General features: G+C 38.1%; 1 protein-coding gene across 1 annotated transcript in view; it reads left to right on the top strand.

The window, feature by feature from the left end:
* Nucleotides 1-13086, top strand: part of MICU2 (mitochondrial calcium uptake 2) — a 111572-nt gene that overhangs the window by 86442 nt on the left and 12044 nt on the right. The window contains exons 7-8 of the mRNA XM_001150674.7: nucleotides 3446-3511; nucleotides 7753-7850. Of these exons, the coding sequence (XP_001150674.1) occupies nucleotides 3446-3511; nucleotides 7753-7850 (164 nt within the window). The remainder of the gene's footprint in view (nucleotides 1-3445; nucleotides 3512-7752; nucleotides 7851-13086) is intronic.

Genomic DNA, 13086 nt, shown 5'->3' with positions numbered 1-13086 from the left:
TGTGTGTATGTGTGTGTGTGTGTCCTCGCTCTGTCACCCAGGCTGGAGTGGTACAGTGGCGCAATCTCTGCTCGTTGCAACCTCTGCCTCCCGGGCTCCAGCGATTCTCCTGCCTCAGCCTCTCGAGTAGCTGGGATTACAGGCATGTCCCACTGTGCCCAGCTAATTTTTTGTATTTTTAGTAGAGACAGGGTTTCACCATGTTGGCCAGGCTGGTCTCGAGCTCCTGACCTCAGGTGATCCACCCGCGTCAGCCTCCCAAAGTGCTGGGATTACAGGCTTGAGCCACCATGCCTGGCCGTATGTAGCATCTTATATTTGAGATTTTCTTCAAAGAACCAAATAGTTCTTTTCACATCAAAAAAGCATATTTAAAAGGCAGGGATTTATCTTAGCTTATCTAAATGTTTTCCTAGTAGATTTTATTTATTGCTCTCCCCACCATATATGTACTACAAAAGTAATGAGAATCACTTTAATACCTAAAACATAAATGTAACAAAGTGATTTGAGTAGCAAATGTAAAAGTAATAATGAAGTATGGTAATAAAAGCCTTGTGAAGATGTCCTAAAATACAGATTGCCTCAGTTTGTTACTTTTGTGTTTTGTAAATATTCATGTTTTATTAACATTCAGATCTGAAAACTGTGTTAGTAAGTGTATTGCTTACTTCTTTATCCCAAGAACTCGTAAAATAGCAACTGTCTGTGTGAGCTGTTCTCTGTCAGCTAATAATAAAAAATAGCAACTGTGATCAAAGCCAGGAATGGTTAATCCATTTAATCTTTACCTTGATCAATGGTACATGTGCTTATGTGGGTTACATGCCAGGGTTTTAGTGCAATCTCTCTAAACAGTAGATTAATGACAGGTCCGTTTCCTAGTATCGGTTGCTCCTTAGGTGGTCCTTTTATTTCACATTGCTTTCATATTGGTGGGAAGGACTGCACACTTAATATAGTAGCATTATAGTTTTATCATACTAAATACACCTGCTAGAGTTATTTTTAAATAAATATAGATGCCTTTTACGTGAGTTGTCAGGGAAATGCAAGTTAAAACCACAATGACATACTACTACACTCAAGAGAATGACCAAAATTAAAAAGACTGGTCACATCAAATGTTGGTGAGAATATGAAGAAACCAGAATTCACTTTGGAAAATAGTTTGGCAGTTTCTTATAAAGTTAAACAGATTTGTTATCTCCTACGTGTTTATCCAAGAGAAATTAAAACCCACATCCACGAAATTGAGTTGTAAAAGATGTTTGTGGCATTTTGATTCACAGTAGCCAAAAACCGGAGCCATGAAAACACCTATCAACAGGTGATTGAATAAATAGTGGTATATTCATAAAATGTAATAAAACACAACAATAAATGGCAACAGACTACTGACAGGCAAACAACATGGGTGACTCTCAAGACTATTATGCTGAGTGAAAGAAGGCGGACACAAAAGAATACATACTATTTAATTTCATTTATTTGAATTTCTAAACTAGGGGAAACTAATTTAGGTGGGGAAAAAAATCAGAACTGTCTCTGTGGGAACAAGAATAAAAGAGAAACCAGGATTGACTGGGAAGAGACACAAAGAAACTTTGTCAAAATTGTATGGCTGATATTTGTACATTTTAATATATGTATTTTTTCCTGAAGAGCTGTAAATAATAATTGGGAGGGGAACAGGGAGCAGGTAGAGGTATAGAAGAGCCAGGAATGGCAGAATACTGGTAATTATTGAAGATTAATAATGTTTATATGGTGACTTGTTGTAGAATTCTGTTCATTTTACTTAAGTTTGAAATTTTCTGTAATAAAAATTTGTAAGAGGTTCCAGGGGAATAAGCACAGGGAGAAATGTTTGCATATTGAACTTGGCATTATATCATTTGATTGTCAACTTTAAAAATAAAAGGTAAAATAAATATAAAGCTTTTTAACTTTTTTCCCAAAAATAATTAAGTAGGGGAAAGGGGGGCATTGAAAACTGGCTGAGAGATTTAGAGAACTAGAAATAAACCACTTGCCTAAAACAAACGTAATAGAAATAGCTAAATTCAAAATAATTAATACGGAATTAATTGCAGCAGTTTTCAAACTGTTAAATAGCCCAGAAAAAAATGGATAGAGGTTTGTCTCCTAATTGATTTGAATCCATAGTTTGGGATTTTGTCTACATCTGATTCTTTTAAAATGCTTTCTTTTTTAAATTTGCTTTCCATATGAGGATTGATACAATTGATTCTGAAAGGCAGGTAGGTTTTTTAATGTACTCAATTTCAAAGTACTATTTACAGTGTCCTAATTAGTAGAAATGTAAGTCTTTAAATTACTTTAATGCTTTATAAATGCATAAAGGGAAAAGGAAGACTATGTGTATGATATAAATAGCTTTTTAAAAACTATAGGCCAGGCACGGTGGCTCAAGCCTATAATCCCAGCACTTTGGGAGGCCGAGGCGGGTGGATCACAAGGTCAGGAGATCAAGACCATCCTGGCTAACACGGTGAAGCCCCATCTCTACTAAAAATACAAAAAAATTAGCCAGGCATGGTGGCGGGTGCCTGTAGTCCCAGCTACTCGAGAGGCTGAGGCAGGAGAATGGCGTGAACCCGGGAGGCGGAGCTTGCAGTCAGCCGGGATCGTGCCACTGCACTCCAGCCTGGGTGACAGAGCGAGACTCCGTCTCAAAAAAAAAAAAAACAAAAAAACAACAACAACAAAAAAAAACCGATATACTTGAAAATGTCACCATAAACTAGTGATACAACTAATTATGAATAAAAATTATCTTGAAAGGACAGCATAATCTTGAAGTTCTTATAGAGTGCTGCCTAAGAACATGTATCTATTAAGTAAACTAGCTTTCTTAGTAGAAGATTGTAGTAATAATAATGTTAATACTTTGTTATCTCTCTTGTCCTTTGATTCTTGCATTGTCTAAGAGAAAAAGATAATAGGAGTTATGATTAGAAAAAATTTAAGGTGGTGGCTCACACCCGTAATCCCAGCACTTTGGGAGGCCGAGGCGGGTGGATCACAAAGTCAGGAGATCGAGACCATCCTGGCTAACACAGTGAAACCCTGTCTCTACTAAAAATACAAAAAAAAAAAAAATTAACGGGAGTGGTGGCGGGCGCCTGTAGTCCCAGCTACTTGGGAGGCTGAGGCAGGAGAATGGCATGAACCTGGGGGCGAAACTTGCAGTAAGCCGAGATTGCGCCACTGCACTCCAGCCTGGGCAACAGAGCAAGACTCCGTCTCAAAAAAAAAAAAAAAAGAAGAAGTTAATATTTAGCAAATAACTAGTATATATTTTATAACATTAGCAAATAACTAGTATATATTTTATAACAATAAGTTGGCATCTATTTTTTAGGTTGTTTTGAAAAATCTGGTAGGCACGCATGTAAACTCATGTTTGCAATCTTTTTAGCTGCAGAAGATCATAAGTAAACAAGATGACTTGATGACAGTGAAAACTAATGAAACTGGATATCAGGTATGTACAGATGATTTCCAAACAATTGATATTTATAATAGCTACTCTATTTTGTTTGTTCAGATATTCCCGATAGTTACCAATAGATTTGGTATCAGCAATTTAATTTTTTTAATACAGTCATGCACCACATAACTTTTCAGTCAACAACAGACTGCATATACGTGGTGGTCTGAACAATAGGCTATACTTTATGGCAGAGGTGTGTGGTGGGGTATACCATCTAGGTTTGTCTAAGTACACTCTGATGTTTGCACAGTGACAATCACTTAACAATGCATTTCTCAGCAATACATGACTGTATTTTAAATATATGTGCTATATTTACATGTTCCTAACTTCAGGTGGTGCACAGGAGTATGTAGGTAGAGCAGAATTTCCCTCTCATTCACACAGTTCTCCTCCCTGGGCAATTAGTACTTTTAGTTTCTTGTGTATTCTTCCAGAGAGATTTTATGTATATATAAGTATACATGTAAAGAAGTAAATAGATATATCTATATTATTTTTTCTGTTTTAATATAAGCAGTAACATACTCTACATTGTTTCACACTCTTCTTTTTTAACTTAATATATGTAAAGTTGTCTTTTTTTTTTTTTTTTTTTTTTGAGACAGAGTCTCACTCAGTCTCCCAGGCTAGAGTGCAGTGGCGTGATCTCAGCTCACTGCAACCTCCACCTCCCCAGTTCAAGCAATTCTCCTGCCTCTGCCTCCCAAGTAGCTGGGATTACAGGCACATGCCACCCACACCCAGCTAATTTTTTGTATTTAGTAGAGACAGGGTTTCACCATGTTGGTCAGGCTGGTCTCAAACTCCTGACCTCAGGTGATCTGCCCGCTTCGGCCTCCCAAATTGCTGGGATTACAGGTGTGAGCTACTGTGCCCAGCCCGTAGTTTTTTTAAAAGCACTCAGTAAAACAAATAGGGCAGGGAGGTGGGCATTGAACTTGGTAAAGAGCATCTACAAAAAACCTACAGCTAACATACTTATTGATGAAAGACTGAATTCTTTTCCCCTGACATCAGGAGTAAGGCAAGGATGTCCATTCTTGCTACTCTTGTTCAATACAGTGCTGAAAGTTCTAGCCACTCCAGCAAGGCAAGACAAGGAAATAAAAGGCCTATTGATTGGGAAGTAAGAAATGAAACAGTCTCTTTTCGTAGATGGCATTGTCTCTGTAGAAACTCCCAGGAGATCTGCAAAAAAAAAAATCACAAAACAAAACAAAGCTTCTAGAACTAATAATTGATTTTAGGAAGGTGACTAGGTACAAGAAAAATGTACAAAAATCAGTCACGTGTATATATCAGTGAACACCAGGGACACAAAAATTTTAAATATAATACCATTCACAATTTTCAGAAACTAAGGAAATCTCTTCAGCAAATGTTGCTGGTACAACTGGATATCTATGTGTAAAAGAATAAAGTCGGACTCCTGTCTCACACCACATATAAAAATTAATTCAAATGGATGTAAGAGCTAAACTTATAGAGCTCTTAGAAGAAAACATAAGAGCAAAGCTTCATGGCATTGGATTTGGCAACAGTTTCTTAGATAATGATACTAAAATCACAAGCAACAGAAGAAAAAGTAGATATATTGGATTTCATCAAAATTAAAAATTCGTCATTTTGGGAGGCGGAGGTGGGCAGATAACGAGGTCAGGAGATCGAGACCATCCTGGCTAACATGGTGAAACCCTGTCTCTACTAAAAATACAAAAAAATTAGCTGGGCCTGGTGGCGGGCACCCGTAGTCCCAGCTACTCAGGAGGCTGAGGCAGGAGAATGGTGTGAACCTGGGAGGTGGAGCTCGCAGGGAGCCGAGATCGCGCCACTGCACTCCAGCCTGGGCAACAGAGCGAGACTCCGTCTCAAAAAAAAAAAAAATTAAAAATTTGTGTTCATCAGAGGACACTGTCAAGAGTGTGAAAAGATAACCAACATAATGGAAGAAGATACTTGCAAATCACATATCTAATAAGGGTCTATCAGTATATATAAAGAACTCTTCTTACAATTCAACCACAAAGTGATTAACAACCCAATTAAAAACTGGACAAAGGACTTTTAATATTTCTCCAAAGAAAATAGGCAAAAACAAGCACATAAAAGGATATTCACCACCTTTAGTCATTAGCGCAATGCAAATTAAAACCATAGAGAGATATACAGCCACCCAAATGACTAAAAACAAACCACTGACACACCAGATGGTTGCAAGGATGCAGAGAAACTGAATCACTCATTGCTAGTGGGAATGTAAAACCACCACTCTGGAAAATAGTGATTGTGCTCCTGGGATTGTTCGTACAAAACCTGTACACACATGTTCTTAGCAGCTCAGTTGGGCAGCATCCAGCCCAAACTGGAAACAATCTAGATATCTTTTGTTGAATAAACTGTGGGACTCCATTACCATGAAATACTGCTCTGCAATAAAAAGAAACACAATTGATATGGCAAAAGATACGACAACCTGAATGAATCTCCAGAGAATTATGCTAGGAAAAAAAAAAAAATGCCAGTTCCTAAAAGTTACAAACTGTATGATTCTATTTATATAACATGTTTGAAATGACAACATAATGGAAATGGAGAATTCATTAATTGTTGTCAGAGGCTAAAAAGAGGGTGGGAGCAGGAGGAAAGCTGGTGTGGCTGTAAAAGCAACATGAGGAATCCTTGTGGTGAAGGAATGTTCTATACATTGACTGTGTCAAGTTGTGATATTTCACCATAGTTTTGCAAGATGCTACCATTGGAGGATACTGAGTAAAGGGCAGAGAGGATCTTTTTGTATTGTTTCTTACCATTGTGTGTGAAATCTGTAGTTATCCCAAAATAAAAAGTTATTTTCTTTAAAGGTCTCATGAGAAATACTTATTTGTTCCTTGGGTTATCAGTTCTTCTAGACTGGGTTTTTGTGCCTTTTACCTGATTTGTTCTTTTTCTATTTCTTGCTACCATGTCTTTGTATAGTTGTCATGCCTTATATTTTCCTCATGCCCATGCTCTATCCAGACCCTCTCTGCTCTGGTAGAGCACAAATGATATTCTCCTTAATACTCTTCCCACCATATCTGGAACTAATTTATCTTTTCCCCTGAGCTGCAGGTGCTGCATTTTGCTCCACCATTTTGTTGACTAAAGGAGAGAAGGGAGTTCCCTGGTCTAAATGTAATCCTTACTGGAGCACCTAGACTCTGCTTTCTCTCTGTGATTCTATTAAAATGTTCCAGATCACAGCCCACTCCACCCTCCAAGGTATATCCCACTCTGTGGGCTTCTGATTATTCCCTCAATTTAACATAGTGCCCTGAAGAAGCCGTTGAAGCCCTTCTTCACTCTGCTCAAGTCCCACCAAGCTCCAGAGAGGAGCTTGCTGAAGAGTTTGCCATGACTTGTCTCAGGGTTGTCTTCTCACCCTGTTAATCTACTTATTGCAGAATTGAAGATTTTAATGAATTCCTCCTAAGGAATTCATTAAATGAATTAATGAATGAATTAAATGAATTCATTTAATGAATTCCTCCTAAGGCAGTAATCTGACATTCTGAGAAGCAGGGTCGGGGTGGTGGTAGGATTAGGAGACATGCTAGACGATCCCACACCTGAGTCTAGTGTTTCTCTGACTGCTGTTTTTCAAAATTGTGGCTTAAACTTATACCCCCTTTTGTTGTTTGGTTGCTGATGGTTTTTTTTTTTTTTTTTTAGCAGTTTTGTTATTTTTGTTATTTTATTAAAGAATTGAAGAATGTGTGAATCTGCCTCACTCATTACGTTTAATGGAATTCTCACCTGTTGATTTTATAATTAGGAAAAGCAAGTGTTTTCCAAGTATTTCCAACATTCAACAAAAGCTCAAAGACTTTCTTGCTTTAACTCTCTCAGTGCAGCTTCATTAGTAAAGGCCTAGAGATCATATTTTGAAGTAACATTTATTTCACTATTCTAAACTTCCTTTTTGGCCTGATCTAAGATCTTGTTTCATGCTGAAGTCCACCTTGAGTATTTTATCCCTTATTGTTTATTGCCTACTTGAACAACGATGGTTATGGGGTGTTATGCAAAATAACAGAAGGAATGGCTCTATCCCTCTTTTACAACTTTTGTTGTTGTTGTTGTTGCTGTAAGAAGAATCCTTTCTGGATATTATTCTAAGATTTCTACTCTACAGATTCTATTTTTATTCTTATTTATAATTATTTTAAATTATTGTGATTTTTTAATAGGAAGCAATAGTGAAAGAACCTGAAATTAACACAACTCTTGAGATGCGTTTCTTTGGAAAAAGAGGACAAAGAAAACTTCATTATAAAGAATTTCGAAGGTAAATGCAAATATTTACATTCATTTAGGGAAATTTTATGGGTAAGAAATAAAGAGAAACAGAATATATTCATTTTCTAGAACTGCAGATCATAAAACTAAAATACTGTTTGTGGATTTTGTGGATCTGTGTAGTATTTATCTCTGAGAACTAAACCTGTGAAATAGAAACTAAAATTAGTATGCTCAAAATATTGTACCTTACTATAGAAAGTAATATCTGTTTCATAGAATACAATAATTCTTTTTAGTAACTTAATGTTTGCAACAAAGAACCATGCGCCTAGCGTCAGTTGTTCTTTAGGCGAAACAAACCAACCCAACTTAAAACAACAACCATTTGTTATTTTTGTGAGTCTTTAAGTCAGTTGGGCAGTTCTCCTGATTGGAACAGGATTGGCTGATCTTGACAGTACTCTTGCATTTGCAGTCTGCTGATGGGTTTGCTGGCTGCTGGCTTTTCTAAGATGGTCTCAACTGGGACACCTCAGCTCTGCTTCATGTAGTCTCTCATTCTCTAGCACAAGGGTTGGCAAACATTTTCTGCAAAGGCCTAAAGAGTAAATATGGTCTCTGTCACAACTACACAACTCCATGGTTGTAGTGTGAAAGCAGCCATAAACAGTACATTAACAAATAGACATGGACATGTTCCAGTAAAGCTTTATACTAACATTAATTTTAAGTACTTATTTAACCTCCCTAAGCTCATTTCTTTATCTAAAAAGTAGACATAATAATGCTTACCTTATATGATTATTATAAACATTAAAATACAGTGTCCTGTCTACCATCTTCCCAATGATAATAATGCCATGCATAGTGAGACAGTGCACCTCCCTGTGCTACTCCACTAACCAAAGTCTTAAAACAGATATCAAAAAGCAGTACAGAATAGTGGGGAAAAACACTGACTTGGGAGGCAGGAGACCTGCATCTGAATCTAGTTTAATAAAGATTTATTGAATGTGATATATGCTATTATGTGTCAAATTACCCCTCAAACACTAGGGATAGTACCTTCTGGAAACTATCTAGTAAACATGCAGAAAAACATTTAAATACATTGTAGTCAGTGCTTTCTTAGATAAATAGGGTATTTGGGTAGCACAGAAGATCACTTAGTGTACCCTGTGTTGAAGGTTGGGACTAGGTGATCAGGGAAGGCTTTCCAGAAGAAATACTAAGTTGAATCTTGACAAACTAGCCGGGATTAACAGGCAAAAGTGATTTGGGCAGGGAGGCATTTGAGGGAATGATAACACAGCAAGAGCAAAGACGTAGAGGCATGAAAATGTATGGTTTGTAAAGGGAATTAGAAGCAGTAGAGTTGATAAAGTAGGAAGCATAAGGTGAGGAGAATGGAGGCTGGGAAGTATGAACTTACCTGTGTGAAGGTTTTATACACCATAAGATAGAGGTAGCTTGTTGATTAACTCAGTGATGAGAGGCCCTGAAGAAGGCCACGTGAAGGGTATTTGGTCAGATGTGCCCATCACTCTGGCAGCAGAGTAAAGGATAGGTTTTAATGAGAGAGAAGACCATTCAGATATTCCAGAAAAGAAATAAGAGCCTTGGGCCGGGTGTGGTGGCTCATGCCTGTAATCCTGGCACTTTGGAAGGCCGAGGTGGTGGATCACGAGGTCAGGAGACCGAGACCATCCTGGCTAACATGGTGAAACCCCGTCTCTACTAAAAATACAAAAAATTAGCCAGGCATGGTGGCGGGTACCTGTAGACCCTGCTACTTGGGAGGCTGAGGCAGGAGAATGGCGTGAACCCGGGAGGCAGATCTTGTAGTGAGCCAGGATCGTGCCACTGCACTCCAGCCTGGGTGACAGAGCGAGACTCCGTCTCAAGAAAAAAAAAAAGAGAAAGAAAGAAGAGCCTTGAACTAGTGTAGTGGCAATAAGGATTTTGAAGTAGAAAAGATTTCCAGACACAGGAGATAAAATTGTAGGGCTCAGTGATTGATTAGATTTAAGGAACGAAGAAGAATGCATGAAAATCCAAGTGCCTCCTGCCCTTCAGCCTGGGTGACAGAGTGAGACTCTGTCAAAAAAAAAAAAAAAGAGAGAAAAAGAAAAGAAAATCTGGCCAGGCGCGGTGGCTCATGTCTGTATCCCAGCACTTTAGAAGGCCAAGGCGGGCGGATCACGAGGTCAGGAGTTTTTAGACCAGCCTGGCCAACGTGGTGAAACCCCGTCTCTACTAAAAATACAAAAATTAGCCGGGCGAGGTGGCAGGCACCTGTAATCCCAGCTACTTGGGAGGCTGAGTTAGGAGAAGTGCTTGAACCCGGGCAGCAGAGATTGCAATGAGCCAAGACTGTGCCACTGCACTCCAGCCTGGGCAACGGAGTGAGACTCGTCTCAAAAAAAAAAAAAAAAATCTAAGTTTCTGAATTAGATTTTTTCTAACCCCACTAATCCCAGTTTACCCGATGGCTACACTGAGTCATTTAAGCTCTCTAGAACAATTTTTTCAACAAAATTTTAAACCATACCTCTTCTTGTATATTTAAAATATCAGTCTCTCAATGTTTTTTAACGTTCCAAAAATATCATAATTTAAAACAAGGAAAGCTATTATCATAATACTGATATTGTCATATTACTGGGATAATTTTTCAAACCGTATTCACAGAGATACTAATATGTCACTCCACTTCACTTTACGATTCCCTAACTTGTTAACTTTTAAGGTTGCTTCTCACCTTACTTTTCTTCAATGGGAATGATTTTATTTAGAATTCTTACTTTAAATTTTTTTAAATTAGTTCTTCTATAAATTATGGGCGCTGTGAAATTTGTCATACCGTCATGCAATTTTTTTAATCCAATTAAATTAACAAAAACTTTAAAAATGAAATTTTTCAAGAGCTTTCTTAGATATTGCAAAGTGTCCCTAAAGGTAAAATTGTAATTATACTAGGCTGGAATTTATGGCAATCATAAGATAATCTCTTAAATTTTGCAAAGTCATAAAATAACAGAAAATGGCTTCTAATAATATTTTCAAAAGCTTGCACTAACGTACTAGCCAAATTAATCATTGATATTCCACAAAAATAGTTTCATATGTAATATTTTGAGCTTATACTTTTGTGTTTCTGGGAGTATAATGTTATAACATGTTTAACTGACGATGTAAGGAGGCAAAGGCTGAAAATACAGGAGTGACAGGGTATCGCTAGAAGAGCAAGGTCCCTGAAGGGAAGGAAGTACAGGAATATAGGTGAGATTCAGAGTGCAGCCATCGACAGGAAAAGGGACTCCCCATCCATTGTGACAGGAAGAAGAGGGTGGGGAAAAGGATGAATGTGGATGCTGTTACAATTTTTAGTGACAATAAGAAAATGAATGAATTTATTAAACAATGATTTCTAGTTTCTGTAGGAAGCAGGGGCAAAGTCATAGGCTGAGGATAAACAGCAAAGAGAGTGAAAATGAAATAGCCTCTATGTAAAATCAAAAAGACACATTTCCAGGCTAGCAGAAGAGTGTCTGTAAGGGTCAAGGACCCAGTTGAAAATGTGCACCATGAATTTGTGCAAATACCACTATGTGCAGTTAGTTATAGTATGGTTTTCTTTAAGCCATACTTGAAGAAGGCCTTTTGCAGCCCATTAGAGCTGAGGTTGTGGGTGAGAAAGTGGAAAGCAATTAACAACGGAGTCTGGAGCTGGGCGCGGCGGCTCACACCTGTAATCCCAGCACTTTGGAAGGCCAAGGCAGGCAGATTGGTAGAGCCCAGGACTTCGACAGCAGCCTGGGCAACATGGCGAAACCTCATCTTTACCAAAGAGATGGGTGGGGTGGTGTGCACCCGTAGTCCCAGTTACTTGGGAGGCTGAGGTGGGGAGGATCACCAGAGCCCAGGGAGGTTGAGGCTGCAGTGAGTTGTGATCACACCACTGCACTCCAGCCTAGGCAACAGAGTGAGACCCTGTCTTTAAAAAAAAAAAAGTGGAGTCTGGGCATGAAAAATGAAAACGAAAAGATAGTTACATATCATCCTCAGTACCATCACAGCGACTGGCAGGTACTTACATGGTGCATGGCGTCTTTCTAAGTATTTTCCATATGTGTCATCTCACCTATCCTTACAAGGTGAGGTAAGTGTCTGCTCTTTATAACTAGAATCTGATGAGGTTGAGGGACTTGATACAGGATCACATACTTTAGAAACTGAAGAGGCAAGATTCAGGTTTCTCATGAAAGGTTTAAGTGATCATGTAGTTTCTGAAAGAGTTCCACAGTTCCCTGGTAGGTGGTGGGTGCATTGAATGGGCTTTCAAGTACCAGACTAGGTTACCAGAAGGACAGTCATATACAGTAGATACTACCACGGATCAAAAGAAACTCATCAGTTAAAGAAAAATTTGTCACTTCTTTTCTGATTTTTTTTTTACTTATACAACTAATCAAAAAGATTTTCCAGCTGAAATATCACTTAACCGTTTAAGTAAAAACCACAGTGTAATTTAATTCTGTCTCCCAGAATTTTGGTGTGCTTTTATTGTTATGAAAGCAGCAGATAATTTAAATTCTGAAAATTGAGTTTTCTGTCAACCTACTACGTATTGTTCTGGGGGAAAGCATTGACTCTTGGGCTACTCAGGCAGCTCCTGATGGCATTTACCCGCCCTGCATCAGTGCCTTCTGATTTTGTTGTGTTTTTCTGGTCTTTTTTACTCTTCTCTCCTACTCTCTTTGGTGATTTTTCTTCTTCTGCATTTCTTTTCTCTTCTTTTAAACTCCATGATTAGCCTTAAAGATAGTGACCAGAAATAATCCCTGAGTTTATTTCTATTCTGACACATTTGACCTCATTTTTTATTCCAATGAATTTTTTAAACTGAAAATAAACCTGTGACTTAAGATATATAATGGTTAGAGGGAAGAAAATTGGCCTCAAGTCTTCTTGTCAGGAAAAATTGGGGAGGATATTGATACTGATGTACTTTTTAGGGCTGAGATTGTTAAAAATTCTGAAATACCAATTATTAGTTGAGGATTTCTGAGTTTCATGAAGCGTTTTTATAAATTCAGAGGTGTCTAGAGGCAGTGATGTGCTAGTAAATATGTTTAACAATCATCTGTCTCAGGAAAAACAGCCTTGATTTGTAGTGTTTGCCAATTAGTAGTATAAATAAATAAATACTCTACCATGCCAATGTCAAGCTCCCCTGCATGAAGCAGAGGTGGGAAGACATGCATGATAGACTCACAGCC

The sequence above is a fragment of the Pan troglodytes genome, chromosome 14 (assembly GCF_028858775.2).
Source record: "Pan troglodytes isolate AG18354 chromosome 14, NHGRI_mPanTro3-v2.0_pri, whole genome shotgun sequence".
Lineage (NCBI taxonomy): Eukaryota > Metazoa > Chordata > Mammalia > Primates > Hominidae > Pan > Pan troglodytes.
Note: the sequence above shows the minus strand (reverse complement) of the source record. Positions and strands in the feature narration are given on the sequence as shown.